Source organism: Echiichthys vipera, assembly GCF_963691815.1.
Source record: "Echiichthys vipera genome assembly, chromosome: 8".
In the NCBI taxonomy this organism is placed as follows: domain Eukaryota; kingdom Metazoa; phylum Chordata; class Actinopteri; order Perciformes; family Trachinidae; genus Echiichthys; species Echiichthys vipera.
Window position 1 is genome coordinate 19,503,467 of NC_139833.1, and position 25,094 is coordinate 19,528,560.

Sequence of the window (25,094 nt, forward strand, 5' to 3'; positions counted from 1 at the left end):
TAATTCATATCTTGTCTCTTCCATTTCACAGGTTCTTGTGAATCCCTGGGTCGACTGATGCAGCCATGGGCCGATTGCTGTATTTTTGAGAGCAACCCCCCCCCCCCCCTCCTCCTCCACCACGTCCTTTTCCTCTCCCCTATACTCCTCCTTCTCTTCTTCCTCTGCCCTGCACAGCTGGGAGTTAAGTCCTCCAAAGCCAGAAACCACCATTGAACCTTTGAAACCTTTTTCTTCCCTCCATCCGCAAATCATGACAAGCGTTTTTGCTCTGATTCCTGGCCAATCAAAGTGGCCTCTCCCAGTGCTACTCCTGTATTTTGCCCCTCTGCTGCTGATGGAGGGTTGTTGCCATGCAGCCCCCTCTGGCCCAGAGTCTGACTCCTGCTCCACCTTAGTCCAGAGCCGCTTCTTTGGCTTCTTCCTGTCATCATCAGTGTTCCCCACGATGCCTTGTTCCTGGACCCTGCAGAACCCCGATCCGAGGCGCTACACCATCTTCATCAAAGTCACCAAACCTACAAATGACTGTATGCCGTCACAGCATCGCACCTTCCAGTATGACTCCTTTTTGGAGACCACTCGCACCTACCTGGGCATGGAGAGCTTTGATGAAGTTGTAAGGCTGTGCGATACCTCTGCTCCGGTGGCCTTCCTGGAAGCCGGAAAGCAATTCCTACAAATGAGGAAGGGACCTCCTCGGGCGGGAAAGGCCCTCACAGACGGTGATGGGGATTTCAAAACAGAGTACCTGGTGGTGGGAAAGCGCAACCCCAGCATGGCGGCCTGTCAGATGCTGTGCCAATGGCTGGAGGACTGCCTGGCCTCCAGCACATCGAACAGGCCCTGTGGCATCATGCAGACTCCATGTTTGTGCTGGGAGCCACCACCGCAGCTCAGTGAGGGGGATAGCTGTTATCACAATGGAGTTTACCTCGAAAACTGTTTACCTAGTGTGAAAGATACTGGAAGAAATGGTGAAATTAATGGTGAGTGAAAGCTTTTCAATGGTAATTTGACTAAAAAAATTGACTTGTAAAATATTATTTGCTTAGGTGATTGCAGCACAGTTCATTTATCAACAGCAGTTTCCAAAAGTGCTAAGGTCGACCATTATCTTTGCTTCTCTGTTAAGCATTTTGGAAAGACAAGCCTTCTGCTATGGGAAAAGTATATTCCATTTTGTTATGTCTAATCTCGGAAGGTCACTCCTGGAGTTTAGCATGCTCTCAGCAAAATGACAGAAAAATGGCATCTTCAGTAGCAATCAAGCCAGTGAAAATGTGTATGATTTGTGAAAAGTGAGGATAATTCCGTGACATTGGCTCAAAAGCAAGTGAAGTGATTTGGCTTGAAGTAGGAGAGAGAAAGGACAGAAAGAGGCAAATGGAAGGTTTAGGGTTTCATCTGATGGAAGTGAGCTCTGTGACCTTGCAAGGTCGGCACCTTATTCCATCCTTCTGCAATCCGGGGAGGGACACTCGATCGGCCTTTGGGAAAAAGAGGAGAATCAAGTGCTGATATTGGATAGCTCTGGGGATGCTCAGTACAAGAGGAGAGGGGTGGTGATGTAAAGAGAGACAAAAGAGGGGGATAGAAGGAGAGAGGCAGAGATGCGATTGGAATAAGGGCCTGTGAGTTGAGGTCTAATTGTCTGCTGCTTGATCCTGGCTCCCCTCCCCTTTCCTCAATAGACAGGATGTGGCCTGACATCTCTATCCTGGCATTGTCAGGACTATGGCCAAGGGGATGGAACATTTCTCGGCTCCCCTTTCTCCCCCTAACCTTTCCACCATCTAACTCTCTCTCCTTCCTCTGCTTCTCTCAGTTGCTTCCCCTAATCAGCCTGTGGTCCAATTCTCTCAGTCCTCCTCCATCTCCTCCTCCTCTTCTGAGCCACCATAGCTGCATCCCCATCTTTCCCTCCCCAGGCTGATAGTGGGCTGATACTGAGCCAGTCGTGGGAAGCCAACCAAGCGGAGAAGATGTTGCGGTGGGTATCTCCTGCCTTATCCTCCTCCAGTCTCCAGAGCGGCTAATATCCCCTCGCCGCCCCAGCCTCCTCTCTGCTAGTTATGGCACTTATGTAACCCTGCTTATGGTGCTCAACAGAGGGATGTGGGCTGCTTGTGCCTTAAGGTGTGAAAAATAAAAAAATATATACCATCCACTGCTGGCTTGTGTAGAGATAGAAAGAGAAGCACGCAATATAGCTTTTCTTTTCCCTCTGTGTGCTTCAACCCACACGGGCGAAGCGTCATTTGGATGATAATCCTGGGTTCAGAGTGAACAAATGGCTATATGGTACCCTGTGATGAGCTCAAATGGAAGAGGCAAGCAGTCACTGGATATATGGCTGGATGGGTGACTGGATGGATTGAATTTGTGGATGAAGATAAAAAGAGGATGAGAAGATGTAATGGATTCTGTGTGGAAATAGGTCGGGAAGCTAGGCGGTTACGGCCAGCTCTGCAATGAAAAAGGGGGGTTAGTTGTGAGTGATGGATGAAGAAAGAACAATAGATACAGAGACAAGGGAGACAGGGTGAAGAGGCTGACAAGCCGAGGGGGAGAATGGTCTCAGGTGGCTTGATGAGGATGGATGGTTGTTGCTTTGGTAAGGCAATGCCCAACTGGACCTGTTTGGTCTCATCACCTTTAGAAACCATAGTTCATAGATTACAGTTTATCTCTCAGCCTCTTTCACTCCCTCACTGCAGAGGGACTGAGGGTACAGCACAGTAGCAGATGGAGAGGTGAGACCTTCTGTCAGCATTCTGGCTTTGCTCGTGTCTTGCTGATGGGGGCTGGACATCCTCAAAGGCAGTTTTAGTGCTTTGCCTTGTACTCACCCTCTCATCATATGGCCCTGTCCACCCAAAGAATAAAAGTTAATGAAAATACACCTTCTAAAAGAGAACACTGCAATTCCCTTCGTCCAATCTGTATGTTAAAACAACTATTTGCAAAATTTTATAGCTTTTCTCTAATGTCCCCCATTGGTACCTTGGTAATCAGAGTAAATTGCCACTTTGTTTTATTCAGCCTGACATCATGTTTATTTTAGCCTATTTCTCGCCCCAGTATCCCTAGTTATAGGGACAATCCACACATCAAAATTTACCTCCAGTACTAATGTTCATTGCCACTACAGGGAGTAGTGTGCCCTTTATGTAGGTGTGAGGGGGGTGGTTAAGAGTATTGAAGGGTGGTACATCTGACTTTCTTAAAGAAAATAAAATGAACAGTAGCAACCAATATTACAACTTTTACAACTTTTTCTAGCATTGTCGTATAGCTATGTGTAGCAGTGTATGTAATGTAAACACTGAAGTAACGTGCCTGGAACAGATGACCACATAAGAAATACGGATTGACGCCACCTTGAGTTGAGAGGAGAAAACTGTATTGGTGGTTTTTGCACACAGGGATTACTTTTACATACAAATCCTCATTATTTGAGGTAATTTGGCCATTTTTATTATAAATATCCTACACTGTAACACTACACACGTATGACAGAAAATAAGGAAAATTAAACAATAATAATATTTAAAGCAAAAGCTCCTTTAATGACAATATTTGCTGACAATGTATGAAGACAGAATGGCAGTAGTAGCACATCTCTTTTATTAATAATTTTCACCTTCAAAGGGCAGAACTAGACCTGTGTACATTGTTTGAATGTTTAGATTAATATATTGACCTTCAAATCGATGCAGCTAATGTTAATAATACAAAATCAGATGTTACCCAGTGAGTGTGGTCATCTGGTATGACAGGTAAGGTGCAGTTGGATTATCTGTTTAATGTGTCCGATAGGATGATCACAAGGAAGCACCTCAACCTGTATTGATTCTTATATGACCTTTTGATCAAATTTAGAGGATGAAAGGATACACAAAGTGTTTGGTAACTGTTTTTATCTTTTTTCTCTCAATTAAGAGTCTCTGTGTCCCTGAAAAACAGGGATTTGGGGGGGCATAAAAGCAAGTATCCTTGAAGGTTAATATCCTCACAAAACACCTGCAATGAGCAACTTCAGAGAAATGTCAATTCAAGAAAAAATAATAAAGGAAACAAATGATCCTACTTCAATATGGTAGTTACATCTGAGCAGCAGTCTGGGATTTATATGTCTATACCCCACTTGGTGAACACAGCACCTGTGCTGTGTGAGAAATCTTTAACCTTTAAGTTGAGAGGACTGGCTATTTCAGTGCTATTTTTGGAATGTTCTGACATTTAAATGGTCAAAGTTAAAGGTTTTGGGACTATCTGTTGTTGGTAGCCTTAGTCCAGAGATATTGTCCATGGAAATTAAATTTGGTAGACCTCCAATGTGTACTTGCGCATGTGTGTGGATGGGTGTGATTTGTGTCACAAAATGTGGTATGGCACAGATTCATTTGTTAGCCCTTGTTGGACAGCAGGGGGAGGCAGTGAGTAAATAAAAGATGGATGAGATAGATGTGGGGACATGAGAAAGCACATGACTCAATTTGAACAAAAGAGACACGTTTGTGATGGCTTTGAGAAAGCCCCAGACATGACCAACAAAGTACTGAGAGTAAAGGACAGATACAACTTAGCCACATTGCCTTGGGGTCATCAGAATTATGTTCTTGATTGCACGTTATGCACTCTTACTTTTATTAAAGCTTGGAAAATAACCAACCAAGGACACAGTGCCACTTAAAGCACTCTGCACCAAGACACAGAGAAAAAAACATCAGTTGTCACACTGGAAAAATAAGCCGAGTAGGGCCTCAATGTGTGGAATGTTCTTTACATGTTGGTATTGAAAACCCCAAATTAGCTGTGGATATCATGGTGCAGGTGGTGGGACATTACAGCTGTCATTCATGTTATTAGTTCTCGGAATTAAAGATTCTTGGCCATAGAGTAGGCTATATACAATAATGGTGGCGTCAATACATAGGCGTACAGTAGGGTACGTGCCCTCTAGACAACACAACCAACATGTGCAAGGTATTATGGAGGGGTTTTCATTTTTGCTGAAGTACTAGCATAAGAAGTTACATTTTAATGGCAGTAATCTCATAAATAGTTACATGTAAAAGTAAAAAGACCCAAGATTGCCCATTACAGCCATTACTCTTACACAATCTACTGTGCACTGGATTGTTGATCCTTATCCTCATGAACTAATGTAGCCAGGGAAAATATGGTGACTACATCATATTTACAAAGGCATTTGTACTTTGTACAAAGGCATTTTGTCCACAATCCCTACTTAAATCCATGAATAGTACTTGACCAATGAAAAAGTAATCATATTATATGTCATGTCATGTATGACATTTCGCTAATGCAAACTTAAATCCGGTGCCCAAACCTTAACGGAAAGCTCCATACCCTGAAACCTGTCCCAAATAATATAATATAATATATATATATAATATAAAATATCTACATTGTCTCCGTGTTTTCATCAACTCTGAATTGTATGATTACTGTTGTCTCCTTTGAGGAAGTGCAGCTTCCGTCTGGCTTTAGAATCTTCTAAATGGACCCACCATCATGGGATGCATCCTGTGAAGGATCCATCTCTTAATTTACACACAGCTGATGTGTTTGTTTAAGTGCATTAGTCCTGTGATAGACTGCCCAGGGTCTGCCCTGACTCTGGCCCAATTTATGCTGGAATAGGATCCAGGAAAAGTGGATGTAGAGGAAACCGTCTCTGTTGTCTGTATCTTTTTGCCGATCCCTTGTTTGGTTGCTTGCTATAGTTACTGGTGCTTGAGCAAACAGAGATGATATGCCTCTGACAAGAACTGCCAACTCACCACACGGTATAGATATTTTTTTTATGTGTGTGTGTGTGTGTGTGTGTGTGTGTGTGGGTGTGTGTGTGCGTGCGTGTGTGCGTGTGTGCGCGTGCCAGGCATGTGTGTGTGTATCAAGTGTGTGACTACTGTTGTCTGCTGTGTATGTGTCTATATATGAGGAGCTCTTTCCCAAAACGCTATAAATCCATTTGAATAGTTTTCAGGAAAATTACATTTTTTACCCAGACCCACACATTTGGTTAATATTCAATGTATCTTGTCAAAATGGTTTAAGGCTCAGTCTGAACATGTTGAACGGACGGACGAAACAAAAAACTCTCCAGCTTCAGAGCGCCGCTATGTTGGATTGCATAGAACGCTCACTGAATTCTGATTGGTCGAGAGGACGTATCGCATTTAGGCTAAAAATAGGTTTGGCGCTGGTCGCGGTTTGGAAAGGAACTGCATCTTGAGGACCATTTTAAACAAGTAAAATATAGCTATTTGGCAGAAACACTGATGAAGCAGTGAAAAGGTTCTGTACACAGCAAAGTGGCATGACAAACTTATTTTTTTTTAAATTTGGCTTTTATCTCGTTTTGGAAAAGAGCTCTTCATATATATATATATAGATAGATAGATAGATAGATAGATAGATAGAAAGATAGATAGATAGATAGATAGATAGATAGATAGATAGATAGATAGATAGATAGATAGATAGATAGATAGATAGATGGTAGATATAGTTAAAGATTCACACATATATATATATATTGAAGGTATGAATACATCCTGTCCCTACATGCTGTCTCTCCCCACCGTATCGGCTGGTTTTGGAGGAGATGCCTAGTAAACAGCACCTTGCGGTCCTCACTCAAGCAGTCCATTAAATTAGCAAAATACGCTGACACAATTAGGTCTTTGTTGTTTTTTCCAGTTTATCTTCTGGATACCAAGTGAGGAGAAAACCTTTCATGCTTGGGACACACACTCTGAGTTTTCAGGACAAATATCATAAACATCCCACCCATTCACTGCAGCAATACACACAACTTCTCAGTTTGCCCATCAGAGAGCACTGACAAGTTTACATTTTCCTTGTAAAATGTCTTATAACGCATTTTGTAAAAAGCCAGCTGGCCTCAGACCAGCTGGACAATCACTTTTTTAATAGTCCTGAAGGCAGTAGAACAAGGATAGCTGGGTGCAAAAAACTGACAGCAAAGGAAATCGGACTTGAAACTTTTCCCTTTGAACTTTAACTGTACGGCCTCTGCAGGACCAGTCAGTTCTGGAAATGTCAGAACAATGTTGAGATACATCATTTCACAACTTTGATCACAGTGTGATCAGCGCTGCCTGACATATTGGCCGGATGGAAGGGTAAAGAAATAATAAAATACTAGACTAATACACAGTCCAAAAAAAATGCGTGTGGAAAGAAGGTGGAAGAAATCCTCATAAACCTTCTTGACTTGCACTTTTCTCTCCAGCTGCTGGCAGCTGGCTGCGGTTGAGGAAGATGAATGTGAGCGCTGTGTCTCTCCCTGCAAGCCTCTGCCTGGCTGAACCACATTGTTGCTAATCTAAGGGATTTCCAACCCGCCTCCATAAGGAGCACTGAGGAATCCTAAAGCAAGTCTAATGCATTAGCTCTTCTTCACAGTCATATACATGCACATGTGTGCACACATACACACTATATACGGCAGTGGCGTACACATGTGTAGAAATGTCACACCAGAAAATGGCACATACACTGGTGCTACCACGCACTGGTCGAGTGTGGGTGGCTGACTGAGGGAGAATAAAGCTGATTTTATGTGTGTGTGTGTATGTCTGTGAGCATGCAGAGAGAGAGAGAGAGAGAGAGAGAGAGAGAGCAGTAAGATGCTGCGTGCTGGTGTAGCGGTTGCTCTACCTGCAGGGAGCTCCGCAGCCTGTTTGAGAAGTTTTCATATTGTTCTATTGGAACTGAGGCAGAGAAAACAATTAGCAAACACATGTGGTACTATTTGTGGTCAAGACAAGTTCACCTCAACAATGATCAGTGTAATTATTTGGCTGTGATTACACACATTCCAGTTATTCATTCCCAAGTCAAATCGATCCAACTGGCAGTCCTCATTAATGTAGTTAAGAACGTGTTAAATAAATAATGGGATAAGCTTTGAAAGAGCTTCTGGCATGTGCAATATATACAAAGTCCAGCACTAAGACATAGGCAAACTTTGAAAAGGATGAAGCTGTGTTGACAAAGACATAGCTACCACTAGGGCTGTGCGGTATGTTCTAAAACTTAAATCATGGTTTAATGTGAGGCATAGATGGAAACGGTATTATATCACAGTATACTGTTTTTTCTTTAATTTTCTATATAAATGCTGAAGTTTAAGGTTCCTGTTTTGTTTTAACTTGAGTATTTTCTTTTAATTCTACTTATACTACTCCACTACAATTCAGTGGGATTTATTCTACTTTTTTAATCTGATAACTTAGGTTACTAGTTGCTTTACCAATTAAGACTTTTGCTTCACACTGATATTCACTGGTTGCAGAGTAAATACACAGGCTTCACAGTGACAGTTATAAAAAAAATACTTCTCTGTCCATTCGCTGTTGAATGGCCGGTTTTCTGTGGCAACCTTCCTTTTTTTAGTTTTTTAGAAGTAGAAAGAGACATTATGGTGGTGATTTAACCATGGATTTGACCAGACTGAAACGATTGCAAGAATTACAAAAGGCTTAGAGAAGTGATGCAGAAGCACACGAAGAAGAGTATAGCGGGAGCAGGAGCACGTGCCTCCAGGACGAGGACAGCAGTCAACATCGGCTACTACGGCCACCAATCACTTTTCCACATGGCTTCTACTCAAAGGGCCAGTAAATATTCCCTTGCAAGCCAGATCTGTTTTTGTTTTGCCTGCACGTATTGTTTTGTCACGCCAGAGCTACGCTGCTGGTTATACGGAAGAGGCAAAACCATACCATAGTGCAAATTTCTTGTGTCCTACCACCTATACCGTTTATACCTTATACCCCTAGCTAAGGCTTCAATTATTTCTTGCCCAGCTATGTGACTAAAATGGCCCGAAGATCAGAAGTAGCCTTTATAGAATTTTGTGAGTTAGTTCATAAAAGTGCTGTCGTTGTGATGTTTGGTCACAGCTTATAAGGTGGTTTGGATTTTTTCTTCTATTTCTTCTATGTATCCCTGTGTTTTATTTTTTTTTATTGGACATTATTGAAGGGTACTGTTACAGTGCAAGAGTAGTGAAGGTCCTTTAAGAGTAGTGTGTAACTAGTGTACCATGGCTGAAATAGTGAGAGGTAGAGAGAGCAGAATAAAGTGATGGTAAATGTGCAGAGAGCAGAGAAAAAGGTAAGCAGTAAGTTGCCAATTTGTCAATAAATATAGTACATGTTACAGTGTGTCAGTTAATAAACGCTGCAGCTTCTCAAGAATAAGAAAAGTCTTGTCTGTTGTTACCCAACTGCCATATCCATTTTCCATCAGTGTTTCCATCGAAAACAGTTATCCTTGTTGTTAGTTGTCCACTGTCAATCCCTTAGGATGAGTCTGTCGACCAATCATAGAATGTGGATCTGACTGGTCGACCAGACATAGGGTGTATTCCTGGGGGGGCAATGTGTGACAGCTCTGATATCAAACACAACTACCAGAAAGCCTGTAGGCATTACATGCCTGCGGTCATATGGTAAATTATATTAATTACAGATACTAGGGTTGAGTGAGTACAGCATTATTTGTAGCTGTATTTGTCCTCTGAGTGGGAAGGGCCTAACCCTGAAGTGGGCGGGATTTAACCAGGAAGTGGGTCGAGTTGTCTTGAAATGGCCAGGGCTTTAACCAGTATGTTATTTTAAGCATGTTATTGATATGGGTTGATCAAAAATTGTTATATTTATTGCTGATTAGAAAACTATTTACAGGACAGCATCAGCAGAGACAGAGAGAGAGAGAGAGAGAGAGAGAGAGAGAGACAGTTTAGGGAGAGAGTGTGTGCAGCTTAATTAATTTGTAATATTTATACAACTACTACCTAGAAAGTGTTAGACACTCAGTTAAAAAAAGAAAAAGAAAACAAATCTCCCACAGGCAGAAACGTAACGCGAGTCCCACTCTACCAGGCAGCACGTCTGGACGAAACCACGTTTACAGAACTCTACTGTTAATAAGTGAAGAAACTGAAGCTGAAGAAACTTAAAAGTTAAAGGAAAAGACCCGCTAGTTCGAGTGAGGGAGAGACAGAGCATGTTTGTGTGTGTGTGTGTGTGTGTGTGTGTGTGTGTGTGTGTGTGTGTGTGTGTGTGTGGCGGGGGGGGGACACAGCAGCAGAGCGGTACTTTGACAAGCAAATCACAGATGCAGACACAGTCCGCTAATGTGGATTTTCATTCAATCCGAGCACGGATATTGGCGCGTATTACTTGCATATTATACGTACTCGGCAAAGCACGTTATCCGTACCGGATACTTCTTTTAGCCGAGTATCCGGCTAATCTCTAACAGATACGTCTTTTGAACTGTTCACATTAATTAATTTAACATTCATTTATAACTATGTTTCAGTCACTACTTCAAAGCACCATAATTAGTATTTTTGCAACATCTGTTTCAGCTGTTTTTCATGAGGCTGTTTAAGCTGATAAGACAAATATATTTTTACATTGTCACTGCTGTATATACACCACAGAGTAATGCACATCATTTGTTTTGTGGTATAACCAATTCAACTCTATTGAAATATTGTCTAACTGCTTTATTTGTGCATTATTAATGTATTTTGCATGATTTTTTACAACCCATCTTAGAGCGAATCAAACCAGAACACAGACATACACTTACTGCTGGACTCAGCGTGACTTGCTCCTTCAGTGATTTCAGTGTATCTGATATCTGTTAAAAGCTTCAGATTTTAAAATTGATGGAAAATTTCACTTCTAGCAGTTTTGTATCATTCTCTTGACACCTAGCCAATTAAAGACATGAGACCTCTCAGTTAGGTATTTCAGACACTGCTGCAATAACTTTAACAACTAACCTAAAGTTTTAAATATAAAACATTAGCAGATGTAATTTTGTGGTTTCAGTCTGTGTCAACTCGCAGCAAAGGTCTACTTCACATAATCCCAAATGGAATTAAAAAAGAAAGGAGTGACCAAATACATTTAAAAGAGCTTTCATTCATTAAATATAGCAATTTTCTTGATGTTACTAAGGCCCAATCACATTTCTCATCTGTGCCCCTACCTCTTACCCCTTGAAACAGAGTTACAAGAGGTAGAGATTGAAAATCTACCCCTACCAAATGGAAAACCCCTTCAAACATGTCACACCATTGTGTGCGGCTTTACATAAGCAGACACATTGTTTTTTTGCCGAATATTCAACATGCCTTTCTTCAGCTGTAATCGCTCGTGGTGGGCTACAGGCATCCTTTTGCACTTGAAGACTTGTCAGAAAAAGAAAATGTCTTGAGTGCCTGGTGGACCAGCATATGGTATGTAGTATAAACTGCAAAAAGTTTTGAAATCTGCCAAGCAACACAACATGCTAACTAACACATGTGTGTCATTAGTTTCTTTGGATTCTATTTAATAAAGGATACTCCTCGATTTGGATTGTGGATCTGGAAAATCTCAGTCTGGAGGGCCATCTAGCCCTCCCCCTTAGCCTTACCCCTCGATGCCAGAGGGAATTCAGACACCCCTACCCCTATATCTGCATGCAAAACCAAGGGGTAGGGCTAAGGCGTATGGGCAGGGGTTGAAATGGGATTGGGCCTAAGATACAGTATGCCCCATCAGCATGGTTATATCCCTGCAGCACTTACACTCTCAGTATCAGTTTCCATTCATATACTGATGTACATATATGTGTGGTGTGTTGAAAACATTTACACACACAAGAGGAACAGGCTAAAATAACTATTTAACATTGTGTTAAAACTGTTAGCCAGGAAAGACGCATGGATTAAGGGATGGCAATGTTGGTCCTGAAATGCTAAAATATCTCAACAACTACTGGATGGATGAAATTTTGTATAGACATTATTAGTGCCCAGGGGATAAATCCAACTGACTTTAGTGATACCGTGATGTTTTCTCTAGTGCCACCATCAGGTCAGTGTGATCATTTATCCTGTTAAATACCTCAACATCTGCCAGAATAATGGCCATGTCATTTCGTACAAACCTTTGTGATTCCCAGACAAATACTCCTACTGTTTTCAATTCAGATTTTTTGTCATGACCCTTTGCGTTTGATACAGATGCACAAGGCACCTTTGAGCATCTGTATAAATTGCACCGGGGTTATAATTTTAAGCCCATTCGTTCCGATATTAGCATAAACAAGTTCTCCAATATAAAGAGGGACAAATTCTGTGTATGGAGGAAGTTAAGGTGGTGGATGGTTAAAACTAACACAGGGCTTTCACCCAGGATCTCCTATTCATGTTTCTTGCAACACTGTAGTAATGTTACAAATGCACTTATTTTAACCACACACACAATCTTTTCCTAACACTAACTGCATGGTTTTGTTGCCTAAACCTAACCCTGTTGTTTTGTTTGAATTCACAATGTAAACCACATGTTCCCCACGTTTTAAACAACGCCCGTATTGGAGCGTCCCAGTTGGATGCGCAGGGCTACCCAGTAACACACACACTAACACCCCCCCCCACACACACACACACACACACACACACACACACAAAAACTCTTAGCTGTATTTTTTTTTTCATATTTCCTCAATCAAATGAATTGTAGGCTTCTGAAGCTCAACTCAATGACATTTTTGGTAGCTTAAAACCTAATTTCCTTCAAGCAGTCCTGTGCAGTTCAGTTCAGTTTGTTACACATTAGAACAGTTGAAAGACAATTTAAAAACAATTAAAAAAAATAAAAGTTGTGGATTGCACCATTCTGTCCCATTTTTCCATTACCCCTCTGGTTGCCTACTGTAGCACACTGATCAGATACTAAAATGTGGAGTGAGAAACACTGTAGTCCACAGTTGGTGCAGATGTTTCACTGCATTCCCAGTCAAGAGGAAACAATATGCTACTTACATGGGTGACACAGTTCTTACCATCCCATAATAACCCCATCTACATTAAAGTGTAATGTCTGTGGTGGAAATACAAAATAGATCTAGTGTTCAGGTACATGTCCGTATGGGTTACGCACAGTTCTAAATGTACAATGCCAAAATTGTTTCATGCAAACGTGGCCTGTTCGACAATACATTGTGTACCTAGCTTAGACATTTAGTGACTAAGCCTGTATATAAAAGTAATGAAATTCAAGCAAACCAGCCTGGGGTTAAGGTTAATTATTAGCTCAGGAGCTTACACCCACAGCCCTACAGAAGTGAACAACTTAGCATTTTAAAACAGTTCAGGGCTGTGTACTCACCGCTCATGACATTTCTGGCCTTTACCAGCTCCACCTGTTCTCTGTCAAAGGACTCACTTGAACTTAAAGTATGTGTGAAGCAAGTTAATGTATTGTCTGTCTCTTCAAGGCTGCCTGTCAATTGACTATCTCAGGTCCCTCTCCACACAGCCTGAGGGTTTATTAAACATTCATGCTTTAATTAAGCAATTTTACCGCTGCTACTTACAGGGTGACGATAAAAGCACTGCTCCAGGATGAGCACAGCCGGCAGTCAAATGTATGCGTGTGAAAAAGTGCCCTACGTAAGACCATCAATTTCCAACCGTAGAGAAAAGTGTGAAGATTAGAGAAAAGACAAGTGGAACTTTTTTTTTACCTCCCCAATATGTCATGTGTGACGGCAGGAAAATGGTTGGCAGATGATGCTAGGGCACAATAAGGATCCCTGTGTTTTCTGCAACCGTTCACCTGTTCCCCGCTGCTCTTTCGCCCTTTTTCCTCCTCTATTTTACACTTCATCAGACACTTTTCTTTTTTTTTAAATTCATTTTCTTTTTTTTTTCTTTGCAAAATCCGGTACAGTCTAGAAGATTTGAAACGCTTCTTCCACCTCAGAAAAGTGCTTACGAGAGACGGCATTGTATCTTTGAAGGGTGAAATTGTGTGTGTGTGTGTGTGTGTGTGTGTGTGTGTGTGTGTGTGTGTGTGTGTGTGTGTGTGTGTGTGTGTGTGTGTGTGTGTGTGTGCGTGTGTGCGTTTGTGTGTGTGTGTGTGTGTGTGTCTGTGTGTGTGTGTGTGTGTGTGTGTGTGTTTGTGATTAGAGAACCAGTGTGTGTTCATGCTGCCAGTCTCCTTGAGTGTGAGGACATTCAATGCTAGTCCGACTGTCTCACTGTCGTTTTTCAGTTTTGATGACTTGGACAATGAAGATAAATCACTTGGAGCATGCTCAAATGTATGAGGTTATTGTTGCTGTGCAGAGCTGGGTGGAAAAGATGTCTATTTATATGTGTGTGTGAGAGTCGCTGTGTGTTGTTGTATCTGCATGCCTTTGTGTCCTTGTTAAGAGCAGGCGGTGGCTCTGCGGGACGGCTGTAAAGGCTGCTCTCCTTGCCGGTATCACTGGAATGACACCCAGAGGTGACACACTGTCAGAACACACACTCACACAAGACACAGGAAATACACACAAATACACACACCCACAATAAGCTGAGCACATATTGGCCAAAACCTGCCAGGTCCAAGAAAAGAACTCATTAGTGCAGACAAGTTCGATGTATTCTAAAACACACACAGGCAGAAAATGTTCAGACACCGTTCAACACACACACTCACACTCACACAGATACACACAAACATCAGACCATTTAACTGAACTTTATACATTAACGGATCACTGTCCAAAATTATTAGTCCACCTCAAATCACACGAGCACAAACTAACCATAAGTAATGTATCCTGTATAACTGTTGTTGTTGTATTGTTGTTGTTGTTTGTTGTTTTTTTTTTTTTTTGGGGGGGGTGCTCTGTACAACCACAGACAGTGAGACACAGAAGTTTAATTTGATTGTCTTCTACCTAAAACATCAAACGTCACCTCTTAGTGTGTTCAGAGCGAACGAACCTGACCCAAGCAAGTGCTCATTTCACATTAGTTGTGCAGATTTTTACCACAAGCCTGTTTTCCCATACTGCTCGTTAGCCCCAAACAACTAATGTAACGACAGTACAGAAGTTAAGCTGTTTTCAGATCACTATGTGGTAACTGCTCTGTCAACTACGTTACCATAAAGTGGGTTTCTTATTAAAACGAAGCGTTTTTACCGCCCAAAGTTCAGCACGTTGAACTCTGGATAGCAGAGCAAAATCTGTTTGTTCATGTGGGCGACAACCGCTTCATACCCCTGGCACCTTCAAAACTGATTCCCCTCCGTTGCTTGCCCCTCATTGCAATGACTGGAAACAGTGAAAACAGTTTTAGCTCCAATAGGTAGCTTGTATTTTTTTTAGCATTTATTCTGTTACTCCGTCGATTTTTCCGAAAGCTGTCTTTCTCTCAACTATTATTACTTTCAATAAAGTATACATTTTTTGTGGGTAAAAAAAGTGAAAGCAAAGACACAGGTCTGTAGTAATATTGTATCCATCTCCCATTTTAAAAAGTTGGATAACCTTTGCAATTTCCATTCTGTCCTAAAAAATATCCATATGAAAATGGGGAAACTGCTTAGTTCTCTGGTGATACAGACAGTCTTTTTAACTAAAACAATATCAAGCCCTTTAGTTGATGCCTAATTTCTGGATTTTGCTACAATAGATTTGCAAGAAACAAATACTGCAACACTTTACCTCATACACCAACCTAATACTTGCCAATAATTATTATTTTAATAGAATTTGCAAAATAAGGCCAACCATTGACAAAAGTAAGAATTATATTAACTTACCACTCCATTCATGTTTTTTATAACCTTATTCTTGTCATTAAGGAAATGACTAGGAAGACCTAATGGAGTATTTACTTTAACACTGTGTTTTGTGAATTTTATATGAAGCTATATGCGTGCCATTTTGCCTTTAGTTGACCCTGAATGCTGTTTGCGTGCTACTCTAAGTCCATCTGACACTCCCAAAATTATTATTTTAACATCAGGCCGAGCCTTGTCTTTGTACCAGCTCTGTCTATGTCTATGCAATGTGTTTATAGTCAACTTCCAGGAGCTGCCCTCTTTTCTGTATTTTTACTTTAGCTTGATTTATTTACAAATGTATCTCTCATCAAAGCATCACAGCAGGATAAGGTTATGTTTTTTCACAGTTTCTCATTCATGAGCTTGATAGACTATCCTTTCATTGCTCTCATATCGGCTAAAGATTATTTTGCTCAATCTAATCTCAAATGAAAATTACACTGAATTATTTTTGGGTATTCAAAAGAACACATTGTGTTAGTGCAGCTCAGTCTCCCAGCGGCGTGACTGAGAGTAAATCTTTTCAGTTGTTTCAGCTTAATATATTCTCCCAGGATCACTGATGAACTATATCTGTGGTCTTAGCACTGTCATGTTGTGCTGATACTCCTGCATTCAATTTAGAAAATAAATTTGGTTTTAACGTTTTGATAGTTTGCTTGTTAAAGGATATCAATTATCCTTGGACCATCTTTGGTGGCCGACAATAGCCAAATTCGATGTATGCTCAGATCAACTCAGTGGAGGAGTCCCATAATATTCCTATGTGAAGTGTGAAAATCATTTCAATCATGTGCAGCTATTAAAAGATACTCTATTGATAAGACAATACAAGAAAGAAAAAAGAAAAACAGAGCTTAGCTTAACTGCTGTGTATTATCAACATACAACCCATTATCTTGTTGGTTAAAACATGCTTTAGTTAAGATGTCAAAACACTCGTTTTCAACATTTCCCATCAGAGAAAATGATACGTTGGTGTTTTGGTTTTCCATAACGGGTTTTCATTGTGACTTCAAGACCTTTGTCATAAGTGTTGGTCATTGCAGCTGACCGTTCTGCTGACTTGCACTGTCCGATGCCAAAATCTAAAGAATTCATTCATTTCCACACGACTGGAAGAGAGAGTTCTGGGCTTGCTCTTCAATTTCTATTTTGCAGCATTTTATTTCAGCCACGGAAAAATATAATGCTGTATTTGACGAATGAAAATGAATATGAAATTGAATGCAAACACTCAAAAGACCATCTTCGATGTGTTCAGTCTTCTCAGCTATTACATTGAATGTTTTCTTCTCCTTCTTTTTTTTACCCCCACTCTTCATGCAGAGTTTCTATTGTTGCAGAGCAAAACACAAACTTAAATGCAGAGCTATTTTGTCAGCTTTCAGATTACTAAAAGAAGAAATGCATGCCTATCCACTGCAGTGGCTGCCATGTGGCACAAGAGCCTATAATTAATCCAGACACAATACAGGTCAATCAGCATTACGAGTCCAGTGTGTTTCTGAAAGACTCTTATAATACCTTACTCATTTCATACATTTTAAAGGCTTATGTGCATTGCCAACACAGGTTTGGCTGTCTTATAATCTGGCAGGAGACTTGTTGCAGATATTACATTCTGCAGAAATGAAAAGAAATGTTCCACATGCGGAGGATACAAAGCTGTGCATTGGTTTCATATTCTGAGGTGTGATGTCTAGCCAAATTGTTCACACACCAGCCTCCAGTTATAACTGAAAAGATTCACATAAATATAGATGGTGTGTTCCAGCGTGTTGTTGCTTGTTGCCACTTTGGGGTATAGTATAGGCACTTTTTTTTTACTATTTTTATTGATCACGGGTAAAAAAAAAAAATTAAAACCGTTTTAAGCCCCTAATAAAGATGTAAAAAAAAAAATGTATTAGTGAAGAGCAAGAGCATTAGTAAGGCCCAACACAGATGTTAGGTTATAATGTCAGGCACACGGTCGTCATCCCAAAGGTGCTGGCTCTCTGATGACCAGTGATGTTCTTCAAAACCAAACTGGGAAAATCATGTGTTTATGGACCTGGCTTTGTGCATGGAGGTATTGCCATGTTGAAACAAGAAAAGGGACAAAACTGCCACAAAGGTGAAGTATCAATGGGCCCCACTAAAAGTCATGAACATTTTTAATTAACCATGTTTCTTTCTTTTTTTTTCTGGAACATGAACTGTCACTTTTTCTTTATTTCCGTGACTGTTTTAACACTGGTTATAATTTGTTTGAGTCTCCCATTGACTGTAGTATCACTGCTGATACTGCCAAATTGGTTTCTGTTCTTATCTGCTGATTTCAGTTTCAAGACTTGATTTCACAGTATCTAGTTTTAATTTTTCCCCTTTTGTATGAGTTTTTTAGAATGACACTTACCCACAAATCGAGTGGAACAGGCATCCTCATGTGTTATTATTATTATTATTATTATTATTAATATTATTATTAATATTATTATTAGGATTACCTGGGAGGGTCGATTATGCTAATGACCAAGTCGCACAAACATGCATCTAGTAATTAGCAGTTGCCATTCATCAAGTTGAAATGAACAATTGCTGTGCAGTTAAGACAGTTGAAGGTGAATCCGACACAATGTAAAAAAAAAAAAAAAGGAGAGGTTTAGGAATTCACTGCTTGGGAACTTAGAACTCTAAACCAAATCCAAAAAATGTTCTGTTAATATGGCCATGTGTGACTTGGCAAGTGTAATGAACATGTTTAACTACATGAAACAAATTTAGTCGTGGGTAGTTCATAGATGTGCCCACCAAAGGTGAGGTGGGAGCTGAGAACTTCCGTCGACACATCAACAGCTGTACGTAAATCACCCACAGTGACCTGCGAGGCTCCTCCTTCATGGCCCACCAGGGTGAACCCCAAGCAGCACCCTGACAACTCTTCATCTCTCTCTCTCTGTTTCTCTCAGTCTGTGTGTGTCTCTCTCTCTCTCTCTCTCTCTGAGTCACAATGCAGTCACATCCCACACTGTGTGGGGAGACAAGGGCTTCTGATGTATGAGAGTGTTATAAAGCGTGGGAAGAGTAAACTGCATTGCTCAGAGGTGTGTGTCAGTGTGTGTGTGTGTGTGTGTGTGTGTGTGTCAGAGGATCCGAGGCTTACAGGTTAGTGATCCCTGGACACCTCTGAATATATTTCATATACCGTAGCATGCCGTATGGGTTTTAAATGGAGCAGTTTAATGCGCTCCCAAAGTAACTTGGAGAAACACTGAGAAGAACAAAACAATGACGCATTCATCATCTATGGAGTGAATGAAAGAGCTGCAAAGAGTTAAGGACACACTAGAGCACAGCGGGGGCGATTTTCAGTCTTAATAGCCATGTGGGGGAAGGTTGACGGGGGTGGGGAATCCACTCAAGTCCATGGAGGGAATAGACACGGAGGCTCTGGCAGTTCCCATAGGAACACTTTAACCTGATGCCCAGTGTTTCGGGGTTACTGGGAGGAAGAAAACTTGTAAACAACATCAAGCTGCAGATGAAGTGCTTCTTAGTAGCTCTTAGCAGCTCTTTAACTGCTGTAAAAAAAAATCAACAGAGACACACAAAAATTTGCAGCACGGCTGTCAGAGACTTTCAAACTAATTACAATTGAGTTGTTTGACGTACAAAAAAAAGCCTGCGGAGTTGATCAGCCAAGCGCCCAATTGTAGTCTGAGCAGGGAGGCTTTAACAGCAGTCGTCTCCGCCAAAGATGGATGTGTGTTGAGAAGGAAACCAGTAAAACGCCTTATTTCTGTGAGCTGTCAGTCAGACTGGAGAAAAAGAAAGAAAAGCATCTGATCCCCGTGGTGAAGGACCTTTTAAACCTTTTCTTATCGCTCCCTCTCAAATGGGGCATTCATCTTCGGAATTGAAATGTCTGGTTGGCTGACCTGCAACTGAAACCAAAGAGCGGCCCCATGATATGTATTTATAGACAATGGGTTTTAACAGAGTGTTTCAGAGATGGTGCTGCTGCGGAAGGTGAGGGGTGTAATGATTTGTGTCTCCTCGGCTGATAGGGTTAAAGAGAAGACACAGATTCAGCCGATTCAACGATCGGCTGGATTGTGTGCGATTAATAGTCAGATTGGTTTGTGAGTGGAGAATTTGACTAATATAAGGGTTTTAATTGAGCTCCTTTCTGACACGATGTAATGAAATGTGCTGGCAGTTTGACATGTTGGTTTCTTATGTGAGTAGGTGTCTGAGTCACATTTCTTTAAAACCCCAACAGGGACCTGACTAGGCCAGGTCTTGGAACATTTGAGCAACACTTTTAAAACCACTCAGTGAATTGAATGCTGTTATATTATCACAGCAGTGCAAGGTTTGCACAAAAGACCACATGCACTGACTATTTAGAAGACAAAGGTCTTGTTCTTGAACCGATCATCCAGGCAGCATATAGTTCTTAGAGCGTAGTCACACTGTCCTCCCGGACCGCGACCCGGGCTTTAGGGTACTTGTCCCCCCTCCCTCTCCCCCCGCGCCCCAGCCCCGTTTGTACTCACACTGCCAGGGCCGGCCAATGCTTCTTGCTGTCCATACGCCATCACGCCGTAACACGTCACGCGCATTGATCGCGTGTGTGTGGCTTTGTTTACAAATCTTTCCATAGACCTCGGAGTTTTTGTGCGTCTTGTCGACTGTTTTTGAATATTTTCATCCGACCAAATCTGCAGTAAACACTCCACCTCCGCAACACACCAACTTGAACCTTTCACCGCCATTGTTGTTGTTGTTAAATGTCCGCGCATGGTCCGTCCTTCTATTTACATGTCCGAACAGGCAGACATAACGCTACTGCCGTAGGGCTCGTGCTCGTGCTCGTACACGTGCGCACGCTCGTGCTCGTACATGTGCAAACGGCTCCGCCATGGACGGCCCGCAGTCAAGCAATGAAAACCTAAATTACACAAGAGCCTGGCTAACTAGAACACAGTATTGCAAATTGGAATTGCCTAGCTTCATTAATACATGAATACCTATCCAAGGCGTATATCTTGAGCTAAGTTCACACGACAAGATTATCAAAGTCATCAGATCGCTGCATTTGGCACTATAAATAAAATTGAATTGAATTTGAATTGTTCACACTACACATTCAGCTTGATTCAAATACATATAGCCTTCCCTACAAAGAGGTATTATAGTACATGCATGTAAACTAAACTGCTATATTACCTGCTATAAAAATACCATAATATAGGGTTGTCACATACACACACAGACAGTCACACACTTCAAGATCTTCCATCTAGGGGAAGAATCACTGATGAGTATGCCTGGTCTCCAAACTATGTTTTGTCACAAAAAAATCAGGCAAGAAATTATTTATTTTTCTTTGTTCCAAAACTGAATGTCCGCCAGTAACAAGCGTTCTAAGTTGTTGCTGCACTTATTTGCAGCTATAAAACAAAAAAAACAAAAAATAACCTGTTTCCACATGTTTACTATTATAGTCTTTTTTCTGCAACATATACAGTAAACCAGGTCTCCGCAACATGTGTCTTGCACTCTCATTGGCTGTTGCTCCCTGACAGGATCCTCTACACGTCTAAATATTTAGCCTGCTAGATATCTGGAATGTGTCTGCAAGGCAGTCTTTGAACACAAAGCGCGACAGCCAACGCAGAGCCAGTGTCGATTTGGCTCTAATCTGGGGCTTTTGTCAGGGAGCTCCAAATACTGTCAGCAATTGCAAAATCAGGACTAAAGTCATGCAGTGTGAACTAAGCAGATCTCAACAATTTTTTTTCATCCTGGATGTGGGTGTACCCAGAGCCTGATCACCTAGCCACCCTCTCTACCACTTTTATATTATTTTGTCGAGCTTTACATGAAGCATGTAAAAAACTTGGAAATCATACATCTCACCCTCACATTTTATTGTTTTTTTTTAAAATAATATATGCACCAGAATTACACATTTTATTAAAATTCATGACATGTTATTGTCTCCTAGGGAGTTAAAGGGGCAAAAACACTCATCCTTCACCAATGCAGCCCTGTTAATTCCCATTCATGTCTGAGCCGAGCATTTATGGATCATTGAGGTTACAGACATCTATGTTTGGAAGCCCAACAGCCATTTGTTCTACAGGTTGATGAAGTCAACACAGTTATTTATTTAATGTCTGGTAAGGGTCTGTATGTGTTGATAACCTTCCCTGATTTTAGCCAGTCACTGTGTTTTGATATTATTTTTTATCTGACAAGAGAAATGTTTCCAATGTGGTGTGAAGACACTGAGTAAAACCTGCATAGAAGGCGGCCTCATCCTGCCTGAAGGAACTGTTAACCCTCCTAAAAGAATTTTCAATGGAGAGATTCAATGTCCCATGATGCTCTAAATGCTGTTTCATAAGCTCTTTTTTTACTGACAAGAATAAAAGAGTGGAGGAAACAGGGTGAGAACTTGCCATCTTTCTACTTGTTGTCTGGAGCATTTCCATCTGTTGTAGGAAAGAGAAGACATGGATCAAGGGCTATGGGTTTGATTTAAACCAGGGACGCAGCATTTTATTAAAGGTCTTCTTTTCATACTTCAATCCAGCGTTCCCATCAGTGATAACATTGTGCTCTGCAAGTTTGTTTCAACAAGAAAAAAAAAGTCAAAAGGGAAAATGAGTACAGAAAATATGATAGCACCAGGGAAATTGAGTTCAGCTTTGACCTACAATGGTCTTAGTTTGCCTATGCAGTAGGTAAGTTAAAGGGTAAAGCTCATAGGAGGTGACTTGTCAGAAGACGGCGGTGGAAACAAGAGTGAGAGCCGGAGAGAGTTTGGTGGGTTGCAGTACAACGAGCTTAGCTTAGTGCTATATACAATAAATTTTCAACGCCATGGCTGAATATTTCGCTGGTTTTTGAAAATGTGGGAAAGGCCACACAAGATTTCAGAGTGAGCGAGACTTGGTTTGACATAATAACAATCCGAGCCTGTCAGTGGCCTAAAGCAAGCATTTTTAGTTGCCATAAACTGACGGTGCAACATTCCCCCCAAAGGATTAGAAGCCAGTTTCGGGGCTTCTGGCTGCATTGCTTAATCAATACTGGAACAATCTCAAAAATTGGCATCAACATAATTTACTTTGACGCTAAAACATGTGAAAATACTCCTATGTTGAAGTTTCCCTGTAATCATTGATAAAGTGTTGGTTTGTTTACAACCTGTCTGATCGTCTACCTGCTTGTTTCTTGCTGCATCAAACTTCAAAGTCATCTTCTTCCCGCACCTCTGAAATACATTGGTAACTACAATGATTATAATTACTACAATCACCAATAGTAATGATGGTTAATTAAAATAAGCTTCAATACACCAGAAATATTTGTTCTTTAAAGATGAGTGTGGTCATCATAACTGTTGTGTGTCTAGAGTCTGATGCATCGTCTTCCTGTGAGCCCTATTGTTAACTATTCAAAACACATCAGTTAGCAACACTGTTGCGCTGGCCTACACGTTACTTCATCACGAATACACATGCTGTAGTTTGTTTTGAGCACTTTACACTACTGGCCCTTTTCTTTTTTTCACAAAAAATATATTTAGCTTGAAAAATTGGCAGCTTCAATTCATAAATACTGGTCCTGGTTTAAGAAAAATAATAGGATGAAATTAAACTCCTCTGAACAGAAAATCAGGCATAACAGAGGAAAAATGGTGGCATGATGTGCTGGTGACTGCTTGCTGAATGTCACCGATGACCCGGCAGGGGAGCTGATTGGGTGCTGGGCGCTCTGTGGTGTGTTAACCCACAGGTTAAGCTTCCCGCTCTACAGGAAGAGACTGATCGATGCAGTTGTGTTAAAGTGTCCTCTTTTTTTAAAATGTACAGAGTAGAAACGGCAGGAAGCATTAAAGTGTTTTGTTAATATAATATGTATTAATAGGTATAATCATTTACTAGGGGTGTGTATTTTTAATACATTGGTTAACGCATTCCTCCGCGCATCCAGTATATTAGTGATGACAACAAAAGCATGTTTTCTCTAAGAAATATCACATAGTGACTATTATCTTTCACTGCTGAAAATAAAAATAAATAAATAAATGATTCCCTCTTTTATGAAGATACTAAACATGAGCATTGTAATTGAGGGAGATTTCTAACATCCTGTTCAGTATGGAATAAGTCTAAGCCCGCCCCTCCCCTTTTCATTTCCCTTTCCTCTTATCTGTCCGAACATTTTTTCACTCTTTCTCTTCCTGTCTGCCTTCATCTCCCCCCCTCCCCTCCTTCTCTCCTTTCACCGCTCGTTATCTCCACCATGCAGTTGACTGCTTCTGTCCTCTGGGTGTCAGCACTCGCCTTATCCTTCATTCAGCCATACAGCTTTGTGTGGACTAATCACCCCATTTCTGCCTGCATTTCATGTTTTCGTGATTATTTCCTTTGGTCCTCTTGTCTCTGTCTTTATTACATTTTCATCACCCTCTTCTTAATCTCCTCCCCGGCTGCCTGGTTGTTTCCACAGTAGGTGTCAACTTCAACATCATATTTCAACCATCCTCCCTTCTCATCACATCCCACTAACACACACACAGAAACACACTAACACACACATAAACACACACACACACACACACACACACACACACACACTTCTCAATCAATAAATCTGCAGTAACCCTATATATAAGAGCTCTGTGTGTGTGTGTGTGTGTGTGTGTGTGTGTGTGTGTGTGTGTGTGTGTGTGTGTAATTCAGTGGTGGGGTGGGGGTTTTAGTGGCAGCTATTGACAATTTCAAGCTGCAGGAACTGGAGCTGTAATGGGAGATGCCCATACGCTCATCCCGACGCTCCAAAAAGGAGGTGAAGGTGACTTTCAGGAAGTTCATTACAGACACACATACGCAAATAATTGCACGATGCACATGCATGCACTCAGTTAACTGCAAAGCCATGCTATGCACACACAGAGTAATTGAAAGAAAGCTGAAGGTCAAAGTAAAGCAGGGATTTTGATGGGTGAAGCAGGAAGGATGAGTTTAAGGATTATTGAGGTGACTTGGACTCAGGAGGCTACCCGGGGTGTTCTGACAAAAAACACCCCCTCTGAATTATTGAGAACATAATGTGATGTCCTTGCAGAGGGAGAAAGACAACACTGTCTTATTCTCCTCCCATTTTTTCCTCCTCCCTGATTATTGGACAGGAAAGAAAAAAAAAGTTCAGTCTTGTCATTTCGCCTTTTTTCCCCCTGCAGAAGCATGAATCTTATCTGTAAATGGACCCCACCCCCCTTTTTTCTCTTGCCTTGCCAAAGCTTTCATTTGACAGAAGGAGCTTCTGTCCTTTGCTCCAAACTGCAGTTAATCTTCCGCTGTATTCATAAAGCATATTTGTTCACAA

General features: G+C 41.1%; 1 protein-coding gene across 1 annotated transcript in view; it reads left to right on the forward strand.

The window, feature by feature from the left end:
* Window positions 1-253: 253 nt before the first annotated feature.
* Window positions 254-25,094, forward strand: part of adgrb1a (adhesion G protein-coupled receptor B1a) — a gene marked incomplete at both ends in the record, with an annotated part of 111,842 nt that continues 87,001 nt past the window's right edge. The window contains one exon of the mRNA XM_083919010.1: window positions 254-989. Within this exon, the coding sequence (XP_083775136.1) occupies window positions 254-989 (736 nt within the window). The remainder of the gene's footprint in view (window positions 990-25,094) is intronic.